General features: G+C 41.3%; 1 protein-coding gene across 1 annotated transcript in view; it reads left to right on the top strand.

The window, feature by feature from the left end:
* Positions 1 to 10,796: 10,796 nt before the first annotated feature.
* Positions 10,797 to 23,985, top strand: part of MDH1 (malate dehydrogenase 1) — a 73,932-nt gene continuing 60,743 nt past the window's right edge. Inside the window, exons 1-3 of the mRNA XM_085612552.1 lie at positions 10,797 to 10,868; positions 13,871 to 13,969; positions 22,464 to 22,560. Of these exons, the coding sequence (XP_085468678.1) occupies positions 10,866 to 10,868; positions 13,871 to 13,969; positions 22,464 to 22,560 (199 nt within the window). The 5' untranslated portion in view covers positions 10,797 to 10,865. The remainder of the gene's footprint in view (positions 10,869 to 13,870; positions 13,970 to 22,463; positions 22,561 to 23,985) is intronic.

Below are 23,985 nucleotides of genomic sequence, written 5' to 3'. Positions count from 1 at the left end.
ATGCTTGAGTACTTAAAAGCAGGCATTATACCACAGGGCTTGCGAGTACGAAATATCCCAGGACTCTTTGTCCAATACAAAGAATTTTTAAATAAATGGAGCATGATCGCCAATAGATGTTCAAGAGATCTCATGATATTGATTATTGAAACCGCCAAAGAGTTAGCAGCAGTACTCAAAATAGAATTAAATGAATTAGAAGACCAAATTAAGAAAAATAACAGCGTAGAAGAAGCTATAAAAAAATTAGAAGAATCCAATAAGGAAATAGCTTCCTTTACAGAATACCTAAATAAAAGAAAATCAGATAAATTATCAAAAGATAAAAGATACTGCACACTAGAAAGAACATATCCCTATCTTCATGAAGACTTTTACAAACAAAATCAATATATGAATGATCAGACAGCTAGACAACAAAAAGTAATGACGTTTTCAGACACGTCTGACTCAGATAGTGAAGGCAATTTGCATCAACATGAACCAAGTGATGCATATAATTCTTTCAACCCTAATAAAAACTCCCACCAGTCTTTTTTAGGTCACCAAGGAGCCCGCAGAGGAAGGCAGAGAGTCAGATTTCAACCACAAACTCAATTCAGAGGCAATTATCAGGGATCTCACTACCAACCAGATCCCCAATATCTCCTGGAGACAAGGAACCGTCAGTATTGGAAACAGGGAATATAATACCCATTTTCAACTTGTCATCACAACAGCTTGATCTTTCCAGCATAAATCTTTTAACCAAAGGCCTATCATTTGTCTCACATTCTTATGTAAAGAAATTTGAACTGTATCAAGATATACATGCGTTTTTCAGAAACATTAGAATCAAAAAATGTTTTGAGTCGGAAATAAATTTCCAAACTGAAAGCCCCATCACCAACCCTCTTTCCCTACCCTCCACCTTCACACCAACACTTGAACAAATTGGACCAGAAGTATCCACCTTTGAAAATGTAGTCTTGAAACAATTGGAGCAAAATCTTAAATTCATTCCTAAACCTATTTATAACCTAAATAAAGAAGAATTTACAGCAATGAACACCCTTGCTAATGATAAATCCTTAACAATCAAATGTTGTGACAAGGGAGGAGGTATTGTTGTTCTCAACACAGACGATTATGAACTAAATATGCTTAAAATGTTAGAAAACCAATCATTTTATCGCAGGATTAAAACTAACCCGATATCAAGAATAGAAAAAAGGATCACCACCCTCACTACATTCGCTCTCAATGAGGGACACATTACAAATAAAGAATATTATTATCTCAATCACTCCAATAAAAAAACAGGGTGCATCTATGGTGTACCCAAAATCCACAAAAGCGTAGACCAACCACCCTATAGACCAATAGTTTCCAACATTGGCACAATAACCGAACCTCTTTCTAAATTCGCAAACAATCTCATCAGACCATATATTCCAAAAATCATGTCATATGTACAAGACACTAGAGACATGATTAATGAAATTGAACATTTACCATTTAGACCCAATAGCGAAGTACTAGTGACTCTAGACATAGAGTCACTATATAGTACTATTCCACAACAAGAAGCTATTGAAGCCACTACATGGTTCATAGATAAATTTGCAATCCCATGTTATAAATTGTTCATACTAAAATGTCTACATATTATTTTGACGGAAAACATCTTTGGTTTTGGTGACCATCTCTTTCATCAAGTGAAAGGTGTCAGTATGGGTGCTTCCGTGGCACCGTCTATAGCCAATATATATATGGCCCACTGGGAAAACAAGTTCATCCATAATGAAATTGCCCCTTTTTTCGAATCTGTTTCCCACTGGTCCAGATATATTGATGACATCTTTTTTATCTGGACCGGTGGGGAAGACACCTTATCAGAATACCTACAATGGCTCAACCTTACAGACTCTAATTTACGGTTTACAGCCCACAGTAGCACGACACAAGTAGAATTTCTGGATATTCTCATTAGAAATAACTGTGGAAGTTTAGAGGTGGACTTACATGTTAAACCGACCGCTAGAAACACACTGCTGCACTTCCAAAGTTTTCACCCCAGAAGTCAAAAAGACAGTATCGCTTTCTCTCAATTCCTTAGGGTTAGACGCAATTGCTCCAACCTTATTGATTTTGATAAACAAGCAGTTGAGATGAAAAGAAAGTTTTCAGAGAGGGGGTACCCCCACAGACTCATCAGAGAGTCATATAAACGAGCAAGTTTTTCGACAGAGACCATCTACTGAAACCTAAGAAACAAGATCAGCAACAACAGCTTGTATGTGTAACTAAACACTCAACACTAAACGCCAAAGTGAAACATATCATTAACACCAACTGGCATATTTTGAACTGTGCTGTGCCCAATAACAAAAAACTGAAAAGAACCCTTTTTGCCTATCGAAGAAATAAAAACCTAAAAGATATTTTAGTTCATTTTAAATTTGTCGGGCAAAACACACAACCACCATTCATCCAAAAATCTATCAATGGTGAGGCTCCTATCAAAGGAACAATGAGATGTACGAAATGTAAATCCTGTGACTCCATTATATCTGGAGACATTTTGATCCATAATGGATTCAAAATCCAAGCTACCAACATGTGGAATTGCAAAACACAAAACGTCATCTATCTGATTCTCTGTCCCTGTAAATTGGGCTATGTAGGGGAAACTTCCAGAGCAATACACACTAGAATAGCAGAACACCGCTCCGCAATAAAAACCAAGAAACTACTAGCTCCCCTAGTGAAACATTTTCTACAATTACATCATACGTCAGATGAACTAAATTTGTGTATTTTGGAGAAAATCAACATACCAGAAGATAAAGGAGGTACTCAAGTGCGAAAAAAACGAGAAGTTTTTTGGATCTCTTCCCTAGATACTTTCAGAAATGGCCTAAATAGCGATCTACCCTGGGAGAATGCAATTATTTAACCCCTCGGTATATCTACATATTTTCTTCAGTCATGCCACAGCATAATGATAACTGACAATGATGCTCAATTAGAACGTATTAAACTCTCCAGATGCTATACCAAATATCTTATCAACAATTGTTGTACCATCTAGACAAGCACTGCATTTAAGACACAAAACTGTATGTGCTACTGCCCATGTTCTACATGCAGGGAACATCAATCTATGTGTTTTACATAAAATGAACATCGAGCGAGTGATTCCGTCAATGTATATGCATCTACCTGCTCTATCTGGGTAAATTAATATCCTACATAGACAATCATAGGAATAATTAATTCCAGTTACAGATTATATTTTTACAAAGCACAGCATAATTATTATGCACTTTTTATTTTTATTTTTTTATGTTTTCTATCTTTAGTCATCGTTTGTGTATATAGCAGATACCAACATCGAACCATCAACTTGGTATCCTGCGCAATTTGTATCGTTAGGTTAGCGGTCCAGTTATACGCTGGTTCCCTTCCGGATACTGAGTTACGTTCACTTACGTACAGATACGCTATACACGCCAATCACGTACAAAGACTCGAAATACGTTCACTGGATGTTTCCTCTAAAAACAATAGGTCAGTTGAGTAACGGCCCTCCCTTCACGCAATTACGCAATACGTAACTACACGTGTATTGAGTTACCCCTTCGCAAGTAGTATATTTAAACACGGCGCAAACCACACAGAAATGTTTATCTTTTCCGACCACCGGTCCATCCATTGACGACCTGGAGACATTTTCATACATCTGATCATCCACATCAGGTAAGAGAGCTATACAGATAATGTATATATAGAATCAAGGTAAACTAAAAGCAGCCCCCACTAGTCAGTATTATAAGTTATTTCCAACTGACGGTAACACAACTCTTACAAATATTTGCTACGAAGATACAGGGATGTTGAGGTTATCTACTAAATCCATGCCTTAAATATACCCCCATTGTTAACATCAGTCATGCGCAACTCTAATTAGATCAATTATGCGCCATGTTCTAACCAACTCTTTTTTAACAAAGGCACCCAATACGATACATACCTAAACTAACACTGCATAGATATAAAGAGAACATATACGGGAGGAAATAGATATTTCCAGTTTGATGATACACACCCGTTATGGGTCCTGTTATTGGGATATATGGCTGTTGATGCACTCACCAAATCCACATCTTATTCCTGTCTATCTTAAAAAATCCTAAAAAGATAACGCTACATAGAACAACCAAGTTAGACATTATAACAACTATCATGTACGATTAGCACTTTCTTATCTTGGGCTCTTGCTGCTCTGCTTTACAGAAAAATCATCCTACGTAACAGATGCTCGTCATCCATACGGCATTGCATTGCGAATTTTACGGCAGCTAATCTCCGCATAAACTCAAAGACCAGGTAACCTGAAAACATTGTCAGACACTAAACAATACTATCAGAATTATGTTAGGCACCTAGTATTAATATACACATTTAATTTTTTGATCGTAGAAGTATACGGTGAACAGTGAAGGCTCCCACTACACCGACTTTTGTGGACCTGGTATGGATCTAGGCAGATCCATACCAGAAAAATGGTATTAAATCATAGAACCAATCAAGTCACAAATCATGTGTATATATGCTATAGAATATGCACTGAAGTAATATTTGTTAAAATTACAGGTACCTTTTTAACCATCTGTAAAAAATTCAACTTTTGATCTACCTATGAGGACATTGAACTTATAGCGGATCCATATTAAATCACAGGTACAGATATGCTATACCAATTAAAGTCATTTTGGTCTGCTTTTTGAGCCTATACCAATCTAAATATTAATCATTACCATTTCAGACCTAACGGACATATCTAACAAATCATCAAACCGTGGGTCTGCATTTGAACTCGACCTTTGTAGTAAGCACCATTTTTTTAAGCATCGTCATTATAGAAATAGGTGCCCACTTATCAATCCCCGTTATCTTCACTCTTCTGTATCTTGTCACTTTATCTCATTCTCAAATAAGTGTCTATTCAACTTTCTTTGTTTATCCCCTTTTTCAGTAAATGATATCTGTTCACGCTTTAATAGAAAGCTTCTAACTGAGAATATATAATGTAGATATAGACAGCCGTATAAATACAGAGTATTAATGTGTCAATATTAGGGAGTAGCCGCATTATGTTGAATATGTAATTGAAATAACACTTATACAAGATAGTACTGAGTTTATGTTTTTTAATTACAGGAATTGTGGCTTTTCCTGACGAAGGCGTACTTTTCGCCGAAACGCGTGTAGAAGACTATTGTTTGGCCACAGAAGTGTCCCTATTCGTGGATTGTTGTTGGAATTTTTAATAGAATCACTGTATTGAATGACCACACATCGTGGATGTGTATTTTATTGCTGAAAAAATCATGTTATTTTTGTGATATTTAGAAATATTAATAATAAATACTACTGTATAACTTTTTAATTTGTTGTGACTAACCCATTTTTGACACTCCTCTGACATCACTACTCTTGTATCCACTAATTGCCTAGGAAGTTATTGTTTCATTGCTTCCACACTTGGGCAACATGCACAGTGCCCGTGCACCACAGCTGGTGACACAGACGCAGCCAGGAGAGGCTTACCGGAAGAGCGGTACAGATAATATGCATTATAGAGGTCTTTGGGTTAATTACAATTAATGAGGAACTTTGCGCACTATTCTTTTGGACTATTGTAGTGGCATGGAAAGGTTTTTCTGCCCGCTTGCCCCGTGACATGCTGATTTAAGTTACATATGTTCAACATCCTTGTTTCCAAGCTCTAAGAGGCCTAATGTAAGGGGCCAAAATACGTTGACTATTTCTTCTTGTGGTCCTCTACTGATTGATGAGAACCTAACTTTATGGACATTTTGCGAATATGAACCTTAGAGGAAGGATTCTGGTCCCCGGATGGGTCAAGCTTGAGGAAGGGGAGGAATGGATGGATTTGTGTATACAAAAAAGTGATAAGACATCTCCCTTAATTATGAACAAGGAGTTGTTTATGTTTATTTGATATACTATATGTTGTGTTGATCTTATGTATGTATATTTATGAAAGTTTTATAAATATACTGTAGAAAACTGATAGGAATGAGGTGACACCATTACCGACAAACTAAAAGCAAATTAAGTTGCTTTTACGAACCATTACTTATTCCAGTAGTGAGCAAGGCCACTATTGTGAATCCTCACAGAGGTGTACAGAATAAGTTCTCTAGACAGTAACCCCCTCATCAAGAGTATATATTGAATAACTAGGGTTGCATAGGGTTATTCAGGTTTTCCCTTATCCTTGTAAAGGCAATAGAGGGGCAAGGCAAATCATCTGCAAGGAAAATGCTAAAAGAAGCAAAATCGCTTCAGAAAGATAGAAACACAAAGATTTTATAAACAAATCACCAAGGCTATTAATAGATTCCGCAAATTCAGCATGATACATTGTTTTCTAATGCTTTAGTACTAACACATTTCTTTTTTTAGATCAATTCTGTGTATTATGAACACAGCCAATGCACATGAAGACATAGCATGTCGCCTACAACCCCAAGGGGCCGACGTGGTCTGAATATATGACACAGCATCTGCATATAACCCTGGAACTGGCTGCAGGGTACGGGCTGGTAAGCACAAGTAAAACTGAATAAGATAAACATTAAGCACCCCCCTTCCCCTTCAGATCCTTCAGGCTTTTGGAAAAACAAGCAATTTGGTGTGCATCAACTAGGCGAAAGGGCTAACATGTGGTACTGGAAATGGCCAAGGCCGGCTAGGCCTCGGGCGGGACACCTCAGGAGTCAGGCGAAGGAGCCGAAGATAGGCCGGGCATGTCAGCTCCTGAAATTCAGTAGGGAGAATGTAAATAATAATAATAAATAATCCACATTTGTAAAGCGCGAACAATCACCCGTAAGGGTCTCTAGGTGCTGGGGGCCGTCGGGAAGATTAAGCAATCTATTGCCCGGAGTCACATGGTGCTGGGCTAATCTGCCACCGGCGCCGGGGATCGAACCGTGATCCCCAGATTCCGGAGTCAGTCGCCCTGGCCGCGGCGCCACACCTCTTCCCTCCCTGAATAAAGGGGACCCAGAGTTCTGAGTACGAGGAGCAGTCCAGGGTGGCCGCTAGCGAAAGCTTCTTCATCCCCAGAAGAAACCACAATCTATGCAGCCAGGGGACTTGGAATGGAGGCCTATCTGTGTCCCAAAATGAGATTATCACCTTGTCGGCTGAATTTAAAGCAAGGGCCATTTGCCTTTACCTGTTGGAGAGTATGGGATAAGTCAGGGGATTCGGGAGTCTCAAGACGGTATAAGTTGGTTATCTTAGAAAGGTAGTGTTCAAAGCTAAGTCAATATCATCTAAAACCTGTTCGGAATATCTAGTGAGTTTGGGGCAATGCCACAGAAGAAGAAGCAGGGTCCCTGCATTCTCACAGCCTCTCCAACAATCTCCGGAGCGCCCCGTGTTCCACTTTCTGAGTCTCATTGGGGTAAGATACCAATATGAGGCTATTTTGTAAGGGGTTTCAGTGTGCCATAGTGTCAACCAGGAGATGTAGCCGGTAAAATATGTCATCCCATTCTTTGGTGCAGAGAGGTCTACCAATCTCGGACTCCCTTCTTAGCTGTCCCCGAGATTTGATCTGGGGCCCCTTACAACCCAGTAAAGTGTAAAGTTTGGTATTCAACGTCTTTTGTCCACCTTGAGAAACAGCCATTTCTCAAAAGAGGTCTTCGGTTTACCTGCAATATGTCACATCTCAGATCCCACCACCCAGTGACGTAATTGTATTTAGAAGACGTGATCGGGTCAGTCAGCGAATAGTCCGATTTGAAGAGTTAACCCATTTCTTAAGGTGAGAGAAATCTTCTGCTTGCTTCCTCATCAACTGCACCTCGGAGATGTAAAATCCAAATGAAACATTTCTTACAATTTATAAATAATTTGTACATTTATATAGTTCTGCTTATCACCCATGAGGGTATCCAGGTGCTGTCCATGGGCACTGGGAAGATTAATTGATTTGCGCAGAATCACAGGATGTTGAGGAGACGCCAATCTAGATCCCTAGCTCCTGAGTCGGCAGCTCTGGCAACCGTGCCACATCCACCTCCACTTAAACAGTGGCTCATAGAATTAACACAACTACATTAACACATCCACCGGAAGTCCTTGAAAATGATACTTTAAGAACACGATGGAAGCTTAATTCACAATACACACTTTATAACAATGTTAAATATCGCTAATATAGTGACATCTTTCCCTCGATGCTCCGCAGAACCAAGAGGAGAGATGTCTTTGCAGCAGAACACTGATTGAGAAGGGGAATGAGCAGAAACATGTTGAATAAAACTCTAGAACCTGCATCCATTTTAATAATAATGGCGTATCACACGAAAATGTGGCATAACTAGTAATAGCATTATTTACACTTCCAATTCACTTAGTAAACTTGTTGTAAATGCAACATCATTAGTTCTTCGATTAAGACTGTGCATCATTAAAAACACTAATTATAAAAAATAATTTTCACTCAACATTAGCACATTTTGCATATTTCGAAAAATGCTTCAAAAGCCTCAAAGTACTTCATTTTTCTTCAGTGGCAAAGCTGATTCAAAATTTACTATTTTTTTTTTAGTAATGACAGTAAATCCTAGCTTTTTTGTCTGCATTTTGGTGCCCAATTAAATGTTAATTTATTTTCTGTCTCTTTTTTAAAGATGCAGTTATAAAGTGACATTGTAACATTGTAGCTGCTGCAATGTATTCCTCTCTCCTTCACAAATAATAAAATGCATACCATAATGGGAAGGCTTGTTATTTTAATAAAAACACATGTGGGAAAAGCCACCTTAATAAGCTTTTTTTATTTTTATTTATGTTGCAAACATATGTTAGCATATTTAGTTGGTGGCATATTTTTTTTGCATAACCGTGTGATAAAAAAAATGAACCCATTGCACTAGCTTGTTAAGGCTTTACCAATTGCTTTACCACTACTTGTTTAAAACATGCAATTGTAAAACTACTAGGTCTGTTTGTTTTTTTAATAAGGCAAGTATTTAGTAATTGTGGGGCAACTTTGTGTGTGTGGCTCCCAACTGTTCAAGAAAGAAAATACTGTAATAAAACAACCTCTTGGGCTAAATAAAATGTTATAAAAGGCAGCCTTCTGGAACATTTTGATGACACTTTTCTTTGAGTGTACACCTTAACTCAGCTAAATGCAGCATGTTGAAGAATGGAGCCTTACTCCTAGCTACCATTGTTGTAGCCCATGAGATTGTTTCACTATGGTATTTTGTTCCTAGGTCGGCTGGAAGTTAATTAGGGGTGTGCGAGCCAACAAATAGTAAGAGACAAGCCAGAGCTGTGCCAAGGATCTGACTGGGCACGAAAGGCCTGTGCACGATAGGAGCACTGAAGATATTTGGCATGAAAATGATGCAACATAAATCATGTAAATATACAATAACGCCTTAATACATCAGATTATATTGTTGCAATGAGAGGTATTTATTGAAAGCGATAGTATTTTAACATTAACATTATACATTCACGTCTTTCACTCTGACAGTAATGTCATGAGTGAACTAAGAAGCAAGTCAGCGGTCATGTATACCTCAAACATGACGTGGATTTGTATTACAGACAGAGCAACATTGAAAGTCTACTAAACCAAACACAATTGTTTTCTGTACAGCACACATCCTGAATGTATGTATGTATGTATGTATGAATGCATGTATTTGAAAATGCCCTCATTTGTTATAATGAAGAAAAAGGAGTCCTGGTTGTCAAGTGGGGAAACCAGCATTGGCCCTAGGTTTTCACACTGTGCAATTCATCTGCTCGATTGTTATTTCATTCACTCTCCCTTTTTACATCAAAGCAGTGCTTTCAGTGTGCAGGTGCTATCCGGTATTGAGTTCTACAGTTCTTTAATGTGAAATCGAGAGTACCTGCATGTATCAGTAGTGTACAGTGGCCATACCATACCATGCTATATAATCACAGACCATACCATACAATACAATGACAGGTAACACCATTCAATGACAGGCAATACCATACCATACTAATAATGACAGAGAATATCGTAACCTACTATAAATTGACAATCCGGTCCATACTAAACAATGATAGGCCATACCATACAATGGGGCCATACTAAACAGTGCACAGCAGCTGCGCTGTTCCAAGACATTGCTAAAAAAACACCCTGACAAAGCCAACAGATCTTGCACAGGCGTGGCCTATTTGCTTAGCCAGTGCTTGTTTCTAGTTGCCAAAGGACATTTTGAACCAGCATCCAACCCTCACTCCTTTAATTACGCCCCGCAGAGCTTGCAGAGCGCAGCTAACAGGCATGCTCTCTAATGCAGCTCTGGAGCCGATCGTTGTCAGTGAAGAAGGGCAATGAACGAATTCACGTTTTCCAATTGGATAATTGCTTAATCCAGAGAGTGACGCATGCTGCGGTATTTCACATGAATGTAAGTATTTTGATCCCTGGGACGAACTACGTTTCCATTCACGCCAATGTCAATGTAACACTACATCTCCCAGTGCGCTACGGGTCGACAAAACCCCTATCCACCCCCTTTTGGGTGATGTAGTTTTTTTTGTCACATGACGCTTTGAAACAGACGACAAACTTGGCGGTATAAAACTACAACCCCCTTTTCTTCCTCATTTCCGGTACAGTGTGCGTCGGCGGTCAAATACCATTCAAAGTCGTTCATTCTGCTACCGGTTGTCTCCTTCATCTGCTGATCCCGTAGAGGTGACCTGAGCCAGTGTGGAGGTTGCAGCCGCCAAGTGAATAGCCTTCTCGCCTGTTCCGTGATTACTTCTTCACCATGGTCTGTGGGATTTCTTCTGTAATCTTGGGTCTTTAGACGTAATGGTTTTTGCTTTTATTGCAGGGGTTTCGAATCCGTAGCAATGCAGAGCCCTGGGCTGCAAGCTCTGTGAAGGCGCACGTCATGACTCAGCCTTGACCAGCAGCGGGTTAGCACTGCCGGTGCATGCACGGGATTGAAGATTTGTGTTCTGTGGTGTGTCGGTGGTGTTGTGTAGTTGTGCTGCCGCACGTATTCAATGTTTCCGCTGCAACAAGTACGGAGCCGCAATGCTATTCATCGAAAGAAGAAGCATTAAACAAAATTAACATCGCTGCTACGAGTATGTAGCGGACTATTATCATGTTTTAGATTAATCCATTATAATCTTACAGGGAACCCAGGGTCGCTGCTTGTTCTGCCTCTTTATTGTATCCATATGTTGTAACGCAGTTGGGAGAGCGCCTCAATGGAAACAGCCCTGCCTCATTCCAAATCTGAGCGTGTGCTCTTAGTTTTTTATAGATTTTACTCATTAAGCCATTACAAGCAGCTTCTATAGCTAGACCGATTAATGCTTACGTTACCTCTTGTATATGGAGATTAATGAAGTGTTTTGCGCTTTAGTCCAGGCCTTCTAGTAAAAGTTACAAGCAGTGTAAAGGTACTCGTAACGGAGGACCCCCCCCCCAAAAAAAGGCATGGTAACTAATAGTGCCAAGTGTTTTGCAGAAAATTCTAAATTGATAGGTAATACTGAGCAGTAACTTTATTGTCGCTTCTGGGTGTTGCCTCTAATGTTCCTTCTAAAGTTTATAGAATTCTCTATATAGGAGAGGCAGTTGCCATCTCACCTCACCCCCACTCACACATATTTAGATTTAATGTGGGTCCCCTGAATAGATCTGATTTACACATGATCGCCCCTCGTTAAGAAGTGGCGTTTTTGATGTACCACGTTTGACTTGTGCAACTTTTCTTTCAAATGGCAAAATAGGTGCAACGGTTAAATGTACTGTAACCGTTTGGCACAGTAACAAAATGTATTGGTATTTGTTCATGTTGTTCGTGCTCAAGTGAGTCTTCTATCACGGATGAGTGAAGAATAACCTTTTGTCTCAGGTCATGCATATTAAGGGCCCTTCCCCTTAGAACACACAGCAGGGCCTGGCATAAGGCCAGCATGGGTGATGGCACTGCATTACAAGCCCCTGCTTGCTGATCTGCCAGGGGATGTACAGATTATTCTGAATGCAGAACAAGGTGATCTGTTGCATTGATACATTTTCAGAGATTGCCTTGTGGATATGATCTCCGTTTCCTTGGAGGTTTATGTGGAATCAATATTACAAAAACACAGTGGTCTGCATTTTCTGATGTTTCTTGGTGCTTACAAAATATGTTTTATACTGTTTGCTTGCTTTCCGAAGCATATGATCCATTTAATATGGAAATTCAATGAATTGTAAAGCAAAATAAGTGGATTGGTGTAAACAAGTAGCAGAGACTTCTCATGCAGCGCAGGCTCCTTCCCTTTTCATGAGACTAGTTTTTTAAGAAACAATGGCTGTTTATAATTATTGGTGTGTGTTTTTTCCATGCTCATGGTCACCTTGTGCCCAGACTTACGTTTCCTGTTCAATTAGTCCTGGTTTGCCTTAGACGGGGGGGGGGGGGGGGGGGGTTGTCGTCATTACAGCTTTAATTTAAGTTTCGTAGATGGGTCTGGTGCCTTGGCACCGGTGCATCCTCTTCAGGGAGCTGTATGGATCCTCATGGCCAGAGGTTCGAATCCCAGGTGGTTTATTCAACCCTTCCTCCTTTCAAGGTGGACAACAGGTGTACCACGGAGTTGGGTAACCATTAACGTCCTTCCCCACCGGGTGATCTGACAATTACAAATGTGCTTGTTGGGTTTTGCAGACCTTTCTTAGTGTTAAAAAAAACAAACAAAAAAACCCCGTCTAGTTTACAGTGACTTTTGCCTAACTAACGCACCTAATCTTTTCCGGATTACCTCCTCCCTATATTCCGAACCAGATTTTGAGATCCAGGTAGCTGCCTGCTCTCATCTAGGACCCAAACTTCGAATTCCGACCGCAAGAGGTTCATATATTCGTTTTATTTGGTCCTTAAACTGACCATTGCTCTTCCTTCCTTGAAGTGAGATTATTTAAAGCACACTGTTCTGTAAAGTGAAGAAAATACATTTAGTATTTCGAGCTAGCAGTCCGTGTTGTAGCGAATTTCAGTTGAAGGTGTCCTCCCGCAGCATCAGTGGTTGTCTTCTATTAGACAATTTTAGCTTCGAGTAAGTGTTTTCACAAATGTATGCAAGATATCCGGGCCGGTCCACTTATCTCATTGTGTTGGGGAGGGGTGGAGTGGGTCTCGTGGTGGCTAGAGCCATTGGAGGCTAGCGCTTCAGTTATTCATTCTTCAGTTCCCTAGAGTTGCTTTCATCAAAGGGCATAAGCAGAGGTGATGGAGAAAGACCACAGACACAGAATGAGACCATAGAGACTCCGAATGGAGGGAAAGACGGAGGAACAATGAGCAGGGCTGGTGTTTAGCATTTTTGACAGAACTGCTCCTGGTTCCTGATCCACGCTTTTATAACACAAGTTTACATTTACTATATCACTTAAGCTGACAAGTGTTATTTACAAACGTGTTTTTCATTGTACTAAGAGCACTAGTTCAATTTTTCCATTGATCCCACAGTGTAGCAGTGAAGAAGCGGATAAATGGTTCCCTTTATAATATATGGAGGATTGTAGCTTGTACATATTTGATCTTGAATTCCCCCAGCCAATCCAACGTGAGAAAGATTGTGTTGTGTGTGTTTTTTTTTATTTTTTTCCTATGGGGATTTGTCCAGAATTTAAGTCAGCTATTTTTATTGGACAGCTCCCTCTCCCTTTGAAGTAAGCATATGTATTTGTTTACAAGATCAGAAAATGCTAGGCTGTATAGTATGCATGCATGGTGTTTTTATGGATTTTTCCTTTTTTTTTTTACAGTGTGAACCGATACGTGTTTTGGTGACTGGCGCTGCTGGTCAGATCGCCTACTCGTTGCTGCAATCTATAGCCAAGGGAGATGTCTTTGGCAAGGAGCAGGTAACGTGTGTGTGTGATCCTTTGTTGTATCAGATTGTTGGTTGACCGCTTCTCATTTGAGTTGACGTCTGACTTCACTGTTCTCCAGCCTGTGTCCATGCGATCATTAAATCCGGTCCCATCAAAAATACAAGACTAAGTTAATGTTTAGCTGTGTAAACCTTATGCTTTAGTTGTTGGTTTCAAACATGCCTTTAGGTACAAAGAGTCCGAGGGGAAACCGGGCAAACGGTCAAGGTTGCTTTGCTGCTCGTTTAGATATGGCGATGCTGACAGCAGCATGAGTGCTGTTATGTGGATTTGAAGGCCTGGTTAAAAATCTTTGCTCCTGTGTGTAGTTAAAATGTGGTTAACCTACAGTGTATCTGCACCATACTTTATAAACTTCCTCAGTGTGATACTTCTGGAAAATATTTACTGATCTGCCCAAAACTGAAATTATTATTGAAAGTTGTCTTTAATGTTCCCAAAGTTACATGTGATGTGTGTAGAATCAAACTTCAGCTGGAAGCCTCTGAATAAAATGCAAGGCCTTTCCTCTCTATCTCACACTCTCAGTGGGTCCCATAAAATATAGTTATTACTACTTGTACTTTTTTCTTTTTGTGAGTGAAACTATCTGTGTGTGTGTTTGTGGTGTGTGTGTTTTTTTTTTTTTTTTTTTCTTTTTGGTAGTCCACGTTGCTTTGTTGTCCCGAGTTCCCAACAAAATCTTGTTAGATCTCACTGGCTGTATTGAGCAGATGATATGGTAGGATCACTTCAAAGTGAGATTATAGGGCAGAATCGTGATTTTACTTAAATACTAACTTTTCGTTCTAAGTATTTAGGTTCCTCGCCTGCTCACTCGTCCAGTTTTGAATTGACGCATTGCCAAAATTCATAGTTTGGTCTTTGTGTGCGTTCTCGCCATACTCTGCTCCACTCGCCAGGTGCTGCAAGTGGCCAAGAACCTCTGCCAGCAGAGATGTTTTACTTGTGTGTCGTATAGGGATGCAATATTCTGATTATTTGCATCTTACATTAAGAAGCGGGCAGTATGTTTCTGTAACCTATGGAAAGGCTATTTGATGGTTCTAGAGGTCAGAGATGGTTATTTCTTGAGGTAATTGGGCTCAGGCCTCAAAGTAACTTGGAGAACTCTTAGACTGACTTACCACCTCCTTTCAAAAACCAAATCCGGTTAATCTCTTTTACACTGGAAACTCCCACACCCATCTATTTGCTCTGAAGGCTACACAATCGGAAGAAATACAGAATGTGATATCTGACTTCTTCAGTGGTAGAAGGGGAATATTGAAGTGCAATCCCATGGCTTTATACTGGTGCAGCAAGCTCGTCGGACTGCTGAACCCTTAATTTTTAAAACTTGACTGAACCGCTGGAGGGTCAACCCTTCAAATGTACATTTAACAGGGTTGGTTACTGTGTGAAGTATGGCTAAAAGTCGGTAGCACACTAGTACTAGACTGGCAAATGGGGCATAGGAACAGGGAAGCAGAAAATCAGTAACACACTTGAGGATGGCCATCAGACATGCTTGATAACGGAATGTATCTGTTTATATATGCTTTTAGTATGCTTGCTTTATTTTTCTTTCCGAGCCTGCGAGTAATGTACCTGCACATCTATGTATCCTAATTTATGTGCATTGTTAATAAAATGATAAAGGTTAAAAAAAAGTATGTCAAAGTCCATATTTCTAGTTCATGGCCTAGCAGTGGTTGTCCTTGTGAGCCAGATGCAAGTCATAAAGCCCATTTTCGCTATCTTCTGGAACTCTTGGCACTAGTTGTTCTCAATCCGTACAATCATGAGTTTACCAATACTGGTGCGCTGACGCAGCATTTCAGCTTTCTTAGATTTGAAGCAATAACACAGATTATTGTTTAAACGCTCACTGTAGAAACTCTAGGGATTAAAACTAAAATCTTTAATGTTAACCTCGTTACTGGAGGTCCTTCTGGACTCCCAAGTCTGCTTTAATATCTGAAAAACATACAAATTGAAGATGAAACTTAATGTGGACATTTTGTTCTGCACAACATCGTGCATGAATATAGAGCGTAGAAGGGCCAGAAGCAGACTTCAAAATTCAGAAATAAACGATATATATTCGGATTTTTTTCTTGCTTTGAACATTGTATTTGACAGCAAGACACTTGCAGATAGCCTGGCTCTTCTGTTAGTGGTGGTGTCTTTAGTTTATTTTAAGTCCTTTATATCCTTGCTATGCTGACTTCTCCACTTACTGTAGGTGTGTCTTGGATCCAGAAGCTATTGTGATGCTCAGACGGAGTATTCTGGCCGCATAAGCAGTTAGTTACTGGTACAGTATTGTGGCTCTGAGATCATGTTCTTTTCCCCTCTCAAGGGCTTATTTTTTTATTTTATTTAAGAATTGGAAGTGTTCTAGAGCCTGCTGTTCTTTTGGCGATAAAGTGAAGAATGGCAGATACTAAGTGGCTCTAGTTTATGAACTATAAGACTTGTCCACCTTGCAGCTGACTAACTCCGCAGTGTCATTGAGGGTGGATCTGTGGCAGGCCCAGCAGTGATTCCTGGAAAATGGCCTACCGTCCTGCGGTGCCCTGGCAGTTCTATTTGTTGCAGCTGTAGAGCATCTCCCATGTTCCTCGGACATTTAGGTGCATATGTTTACAAGTAATATCTTCAAAGGGCACCCAATTTAAAATAAATAAATCTTACATTCTAAAATTAGGTAAATATTTGATCAGTACATAACTGCCCTGAAGTTTGGCAACACCATCATTGACACACAGCGATGTGTTTGTATCACGTCTTTAAATGGGCCGGTACGGAGTACCAGCAGTCTTTTTATTTTGAGGGAGAGTACCGGTATTTTTTTACTTTTTCCATTTCACGCACTGTATGTATCTGAATACCCTAGAGTAACATGCATAGATGGTACGGGCTGCGAGTACCTACCGTTGCCTGAGGTGAGGAAGTATCCTAGCGATGGAACTAACAGCCGACCGTGGAGAAACGGTGATCAAAGTGCAGGATGATTAGGAAGTGAAAAGTCTCTGACAGAAAAGTGATTAGTAGGGCCAGATAAGAGTTGGTAAGGGATTGTCACTTTCAGTAGAAAGGGGCAGCAAAAGGTGAGACTTGACTACCTATTGCAGCTTTTATCTTCATCTTGTGCGGAACGCTGCCCTTGAAAGGGAGCGTCGCATATTCACTCAGAAGGGGCACTTGGCTAACCAGTGCAAATGGGGACCCTATGCAGGCTGGAATGGTGAACCAAAAGCCTTTCTGGCAAAGAAATGCTCAAGCAAGCCCCACCTGCCATCTTTTTTTATTCCTTCCCCCTCTGTGAAAAGTGACCATCACCAGTGGCAGGCCTGTCCTTTCGAAACCAGGCTACAACCCACCAGGAAAATGCCCTGTGGATTAAAAAGCGTGTTTGGCCCAAAGTGTACCTACCTTTTGGGGCAGCATCTGGCTAGGATATGATGGACAGAGCGCCGAAAGTTTTCAGACACTACCCCCCCCCCCCCCTCCCTCGCCCCCTATTAGATCTGGGTAGAATCTGTTCTTTATCTCACTTCGCCACCCCAGTTAAGACCCAGCCATATGCAAATCAGTCTTGACCCTCCAGGCTTAACTATCCAGCATATGGGTGGGACCGAACAGGGGTGGTGAAGTGAGCCAAACCACTATGATGGATTCAACCCAGATCTAATCGTGACTGGGGGTGAGTGTCTGAAAAGTGTCAGCGCTCCGTCCATCTTCTTGTGTTTGCTTTGTGCCTCCTAAGTTGGCAGGGAATGCCCAGACATGGGTCCCTTGCTCACTTTTTCCACTGGATTCAAGCTAGTCTAAATGATTTTTTTTTTTGGGGGGGAGTTTATTTTATTGAATGCATTTTTATATAGCGCAGACTTTACCTGAAGGTGTCGGAGCGCTGTACAATAGAACCAGTTACGTTACATGAGAGAAATGTTACAAAAATAGAACGTTAAAATAAACAGGAGACTAGAAGAGGTAGGATAAAACCATAGAAGGCAGGAACATAATATCCAACACATCAAGCAAGGGTAAGGAATGTACAAGAAAATATAAAAAATTTACAATGATGAACGAACTTTCTAGAGGGGTCTGAGAATAAAGGTATTAGTTCTGAAAGTGTCTTTGGAAGAGAAGAGATTTGAGGTCCGCTTTGAAGATCCGGATAGAGGTGGTGGCACGGAGCAATGGAGGAAGCGAGTTCCAGATTCTCATTGCATTACCTGAGAACGATTGCGCCATCAATCTTTCCCTTTTGAAGGAGAGGGGGGCTCAAGCAGAAACTTTTCTGCATTCCGAGAGGGTCTCAAGCCTCCAGACATTTTTCAGTTTATTCGCCAGGTAATTAGGGGAGAAAGTGTGCAAGGCTTTGTGGGTGATGCAGGCAGTTCTGTAAATAGATCTTGCCTCGATGGGAAGCCATCGAAGATAGGATAGGGGTGATGTGTTACCCCGAAACTGGTCCCAGGATGCTTGTTTCTGGTCCAGGGAAGACCAGGCTTGGCAGTACAGGCTGGACTGTTGTGAGAAACCTGGTCAAGACTGATTTGCATATAGCGGAGTCTGAACTGGGGTGGCAAAGTGAGCTAAAGAACGATGATGGATTCAACCCAGATCTGGGACTGGGGGTGGGTGTCTGAAAAGTTTCAGCGCTCCGTCCATCATCTCCTTGTGCTTGCTCCCTATAATGCACACCAGATTAAGTTTGAGGATTGGGATTCCACCGATTGAGGCTGGCTGTGGGTTTACATGGCTGTATAATAATATTCCCTCGGAATTTCAATAAGTCAAGTTCAGGTTTATTGTAAACCGATATGACCATTCTTAGCGATTACAACCCAAGTTTGAAACTCGGTCAGTGTTTGGGTGGCAATGACGCTACTGTTATCAATACTATGAGATATTGCCTAATGTTAATTCCTTCAGATGAGATTTGGGTGAATTGCCATATTGAAGTGGAAATGGCAAAATAAAGTGCAGTATAGTTGCAGATCCCAGACCGGCAGGACACGTGTGAATAGTGCAGGAGAGGGTTCGTTCGCTCGGCACGTGGTTGATAATATGAGGCTGACCAGAATGAACAATAAATTGCTATCCTGATACTGTGAGATACGTTAACTGCCGTAAGCCTCTCCTACCAGAAATTGGATAACGTGTGTGCTAAGTATAGCCTCCTAATGGGTTCTGGTAATCTAATTTATTAACAGCAAGTCTGCGATACTTGAGGCCACAATATGAGCCCCAACCCCACACATGACCTTGCATCACTAAGAAAACGAGTGAAGAAATTGGTTTCAAATGGCATTTAAAACATGGATTGATTGTTCTAACTCGCTGCGAGTCTCACCTTTTTGTAGTAATACCTTGGTGCTCTTCTCTCACAACTGCCAAACTTCATCAACTCTGTCTCCACGAACAACAGATTACGTTCTCGAGGAGCAGGGCTAAGGTCCGTTAAGGTAACGATTTGCAGAAACTATGTTCACTTCACTTTTCTTTGTAAATTAGTTTCTACCTGCACATCCCGAAAAACTGACGGTACTCTGCATTTCAACGGCTTTCAGAAACTATTAAGGGGGCTATGTGTAAATGGGGGGGGGGGGGGTCTTTGATTATTCCTGCATCACCAACAAATAATTATACATGTTTTTTGATAGGCTAAGGTGTGTGTGCTTTTTTTTAAAACTTAGCAAAAAAGTCGATTTAAAAAAAAAATATATATTTTTTTTTTTTTTGTTTAATCATTCTCTCGTTGCCCCTATGGTGACATACATTTCTGTCCTAGGGAAGGCCAATATAGCGCCACGAAATGACCTAGGAAAGGCACTGTGACACACAAAAACCAAGTGTAAATGGGGAACCCCATAAGGAGTAGGGTGTCTTGGCAGCTCACTCTCTTTGCTAGACGCACACCATTACCTCGGATCTGTTGCATCCGCTCTACTGCTAAGGAAATCGGGCACTAGAAGCGTTTTTTTACTAAATGGCCTTTTGTGCAAGGCCCTACATCTATCGGTACACCGGCTCTCACAATCAAATTAGCTGCCTGTGAGGTAGAGAACCTTTGCAATGCCACCAACATACCCGGCGCACCGAGGCAGTGGGACACTGATACACAGGTCCACAAGGCAATGTGATAAATCGGTTTGCATAACGTGATGTACCAATACAGCTATTGCTTGCTGTATATCGTTTAACTCGAACATCATTTACTCTTCTCAATGAAATGCAGACTAAAGATAAGGCGCTGATTCCTTGCTGTGAGCGAAATTGCCCCTTCAAGCAAACTAATTTGGCCAACTCGTTTGTGTGTGTAACAAGCCCCTTAAATGAGATTTGACGTTCTTTATCGTGTCTTATGCTTTCTCAAATACGTTGACCGAGGTGATGGTGGACCAGACATTGCAACATATGTTCTGTTAAAGCAATTGTGGTTTTTCTAATTTTCTTGGGTAGCAGACTCTTACAAAACACACACAATTAGATGTTATGACTAAACGTGCTGATGCTAGCAGTCAAATGCACAACACAAATCGTTATTCAGTGGTTCCCCTAGTAATGCATCGCAATCTTGCACAAAAGCCAGGGCTGGTATTTAAAGGGGCGTGTCATCTGCTGGAAGATTTCGAATTTAACAAGGAAATGTTTGAATCCGGGCAACTCTTTTTACTAAGACAATGGCGGATATTGAGTTTTAAAAAGACCAATTCTGAACCATGCACATTACCTTGGGCTCTACTGTGTCTTACAACATGCACTCGCACATTAAAAATATGTTTTAGTAAAAAAATCCAACATTAATTTTTTATTTTTTTTGCGCAGATCCAAATCGCAAGCCATTCCTTATCGACTTTGTATAATATCCTAGATATAAACCAATAGAAAGGGGTGATCACTAAAGTGGTTTCACCTGCACCTAAATGTAGTAGAAAAACAGAAGTTATTTTCTGCTGTTCTTATGGTGATGTTTTTTTAGTGTTGGTAGATTGAACCAGAAGACTTGCCACCCTCTTGAAACAGTGTGCCGGGGGGGGGGGGGGGGGGGGGAGGAAGGCTAGAGCGAATGCCAGATGCCACTCAAAGTAGGTACACATTATGAACACATCATAGTGCACTTGAGCATTCGGGAAGATGTTCTGCTGTCAAAAGCTACATAGAGAAGATTATGCCCGATTTCCTGTGGGGTAAGGGCATCTGAAACACAATGTGTAGCTTCAACCAAGGAGAACTTTGCACAAACCTAAGTATCACCTTAATGACTTCCTTAAGTTGAATCTTAGCTGTATGTCAAGCCTGAAAGTTCGGATTTTTTTTCTAAAACTCAATCCAGCAACAACAGAATTTGTCCTTCACAGAGGAATGCTGACTCACTCCATTCATGAGTGGACCCACACACCCCTAGGATCCAACTCTCCTAGCATACTTTGCCATATCCCTCGGCTCTCTGATTCAATCTCTTCCCCATCTGTCTTAACATCTAATCGACAAAAATGCTGGCCCAGCATGGTTTCGGCCTCCATACGGCTAAAAATCAAGTTCTTCTCTCTTATGCACTCTGAAGGCTGTTGCGTTATTGACGGAGAGCTTATTCGCTGCCCTCCAAGAGTCCTGGTCGCCATTCAGAGCAGTTCTTCAAGTAACCATTACCTAACCACCACTCATAGGTGGAGAGGTGTGGCCCACTGGTTAGAGGCGGCAGATCCGCAAGCAGAGAATCGGCCAGGGACCAGGGTTCAATTCCCGACGCGGCAGGGTCGTGGACCAGGGTCAAAACGGACTCGATAATTCTCGCCTCGGTACCTACTCTAACCAGGAACACACTCGGCAACTCTGGGCATTAGCTTGCCTCATCTCCACAACGGCCCCCCACATTCGCCGGGGATGCCTGGTTTCACCTTGGAGATACCCACGAGGGACCATCTCACAGGGATAGCCAGGACGGGTTCCCCAGCGGTCTACAGCGCCACGACGCCTCAGGGCAGCAGTGCGCTTTACAAAGACACATACATTTACAAGACACATACATTTAGTTAATCTCCGCTTCTATTGGGGGGGGGGGGGGGGAGAACTTCTGCCAAAATCCACTTCTAAGTCCATTGTCCTCTAAGTTACTCCACTAGCGCTGACTTGAGGTTTTTTCTTTCTAAATTCAAGCTGTTCAGTACTGTAGTCTTATGTTGGCTGCGTAGTTTGTTGCTGTGTACAGCATTGAACTGCCATTTGTGAGAAGTTCATGCTTTTTCTAAGAGCCCAAATAAAATAGTTTTTAAAAAACTGCGCTTTTTTTGTGACTTCATTTTTCCATTCTTTTTGTACATATACCCGTGCTTGGTAAATAAGTGGCTGTTAATAATGTCCAATGTATTGCTCCTGCTAGCTACAGTTTTCCCCTGCATTTACTATACGCCATAGTGTATGAGCTCTTCCTTTATTTGCCTTAATATGTGCCTTCTATCTGCAGCCCCTTTCCCTCCTTATGTTGGACATCACTCCCATGATGACTGCGATGGAGGGTGTAGTTATGGAACTTGAGGACTCTGCTTTCCCACTGCTGAAAGGTAATTCGTGAGTTGCAGACACATGTGTGGGTATTGCTTTTTTCATGCTGAAGTTTGGGAAATTTGCATTTGGGCCAAGCCAACAAATTGTTTGGCATGTTGGAACACTGAAGAGCCTACCACCAGCACTGCATGTTCAAGCCTCCATCACTTGTGTGTCTGATCTGGAGTGTGTATCCTGAAGAAGCGAGATACAGCTCAGTTATGCGCGAGTAGTTTTATTCAAAGGTCAGGAGTTCTGATCTCTGCCCCTTCCCCCTCCAATGCAGTAGGTACTTAGTCCACCTAGAATGCTTACACTTCATCATGTCCATATGGACCTTGATCATATGAGCAAAACAATCAGAGCACAAGATATTGCCATTTGGGAAGCTGGCGACCCACTTGCATATGACTAACACTCATAAATCATTGCCCACATGGATGGCTAACTGCACAGGCTGTGGAGTGGCACTCTTATTTATCGTATGTTTGCTAGAACATAGGGCGCTCAGTAATGCGAGTGCCTTGTGTTGGCCACATTTTGATTTGAATGTTTGCTGCAGTTTTTTGGAGTGAGCCTAGTTGGGCAGTCTTTAAATAAATCTGTGGCCAATGCGAGTATGGCCATTGTGCTTCCTTAGTATCTGTTATGGATGCAAATTAGGTGGGGGATACACTTAACATTCAAACCCTTGCCCCCATGTAGTGTACAGACTATTAGACCACATATTATCCATCTCCCCTCCTAGTTGAGGGTCTTTCTTAATATTTGCCTTTTCTACTCCTTGTCTCGCCTTTGCTCTCCACCCTTTGTGTTTGAGAAAGGATGAAGTCCTTTCCATGGGCTGCAGCATAAATGTAAAGTGAACCTCCATGGAGAGTAGTCTTTTGGGTTCAGCAAGCCAGTCTGTTTGCTCTGGCTTCTGGATAGTGTGAAAACCGTTAACGGGCATGCATGAAAGCTGCTTTTTATTTTTTTGCTTTTTTTTTCTCCTTTACTTCCGTACTCTTTTATTTTTATTTATTTATTTATTTTTTGAAACCGTTTATTGCAGTTTGTAAAAGTTACAGGTATGGGCCTACAACCACCCGGCCGGCCGCTAGAATGACAAAAGCATATTGCATAGATACAGTAAAAGTCTCTCGGCAGTGCAGAGCAGTGAAACAGGAGTAGTCAATGGTGCAGGCCACACAGCTCCAAGCCCACAGTACGGTTCCCTTTTCTTAAAACAAAACAACACCAAAAAACCACACCCGCAAGGCAACCCGCGATCCAAAGTGACAGCACGTGCTCCATAAGTGGGGGATCCAAACCAGCAGCAGAACTCTGAGGAGGGGAATGGGAGTAGATCAGGGACTGGGGGACCGCGCGCCCGCGGCCGAGGGAGGGGGGCAGTCTAGGGAGACGGAGCAGGCGAGGCAGCCGGTAGCAGTGGTGGCTCA

Source organism: Triturus cristatus, chromosome 6 (assembly GCF_964204655.1).
Source record: "Triturus cristatus chromosome 6, aTriCri1.1, whole genome shotgun sequence".
NCBI lineage: Eukaryota > Metazoa > Chordata > Amphibia > Caudata > Salamandridae > Triturus > Triturus cristatus.
The sequence above is the reverse complement of the archived record's forward strand: the minus strand, read 5'-3'. Positions and strand labels throughout refer to the sequence as shown.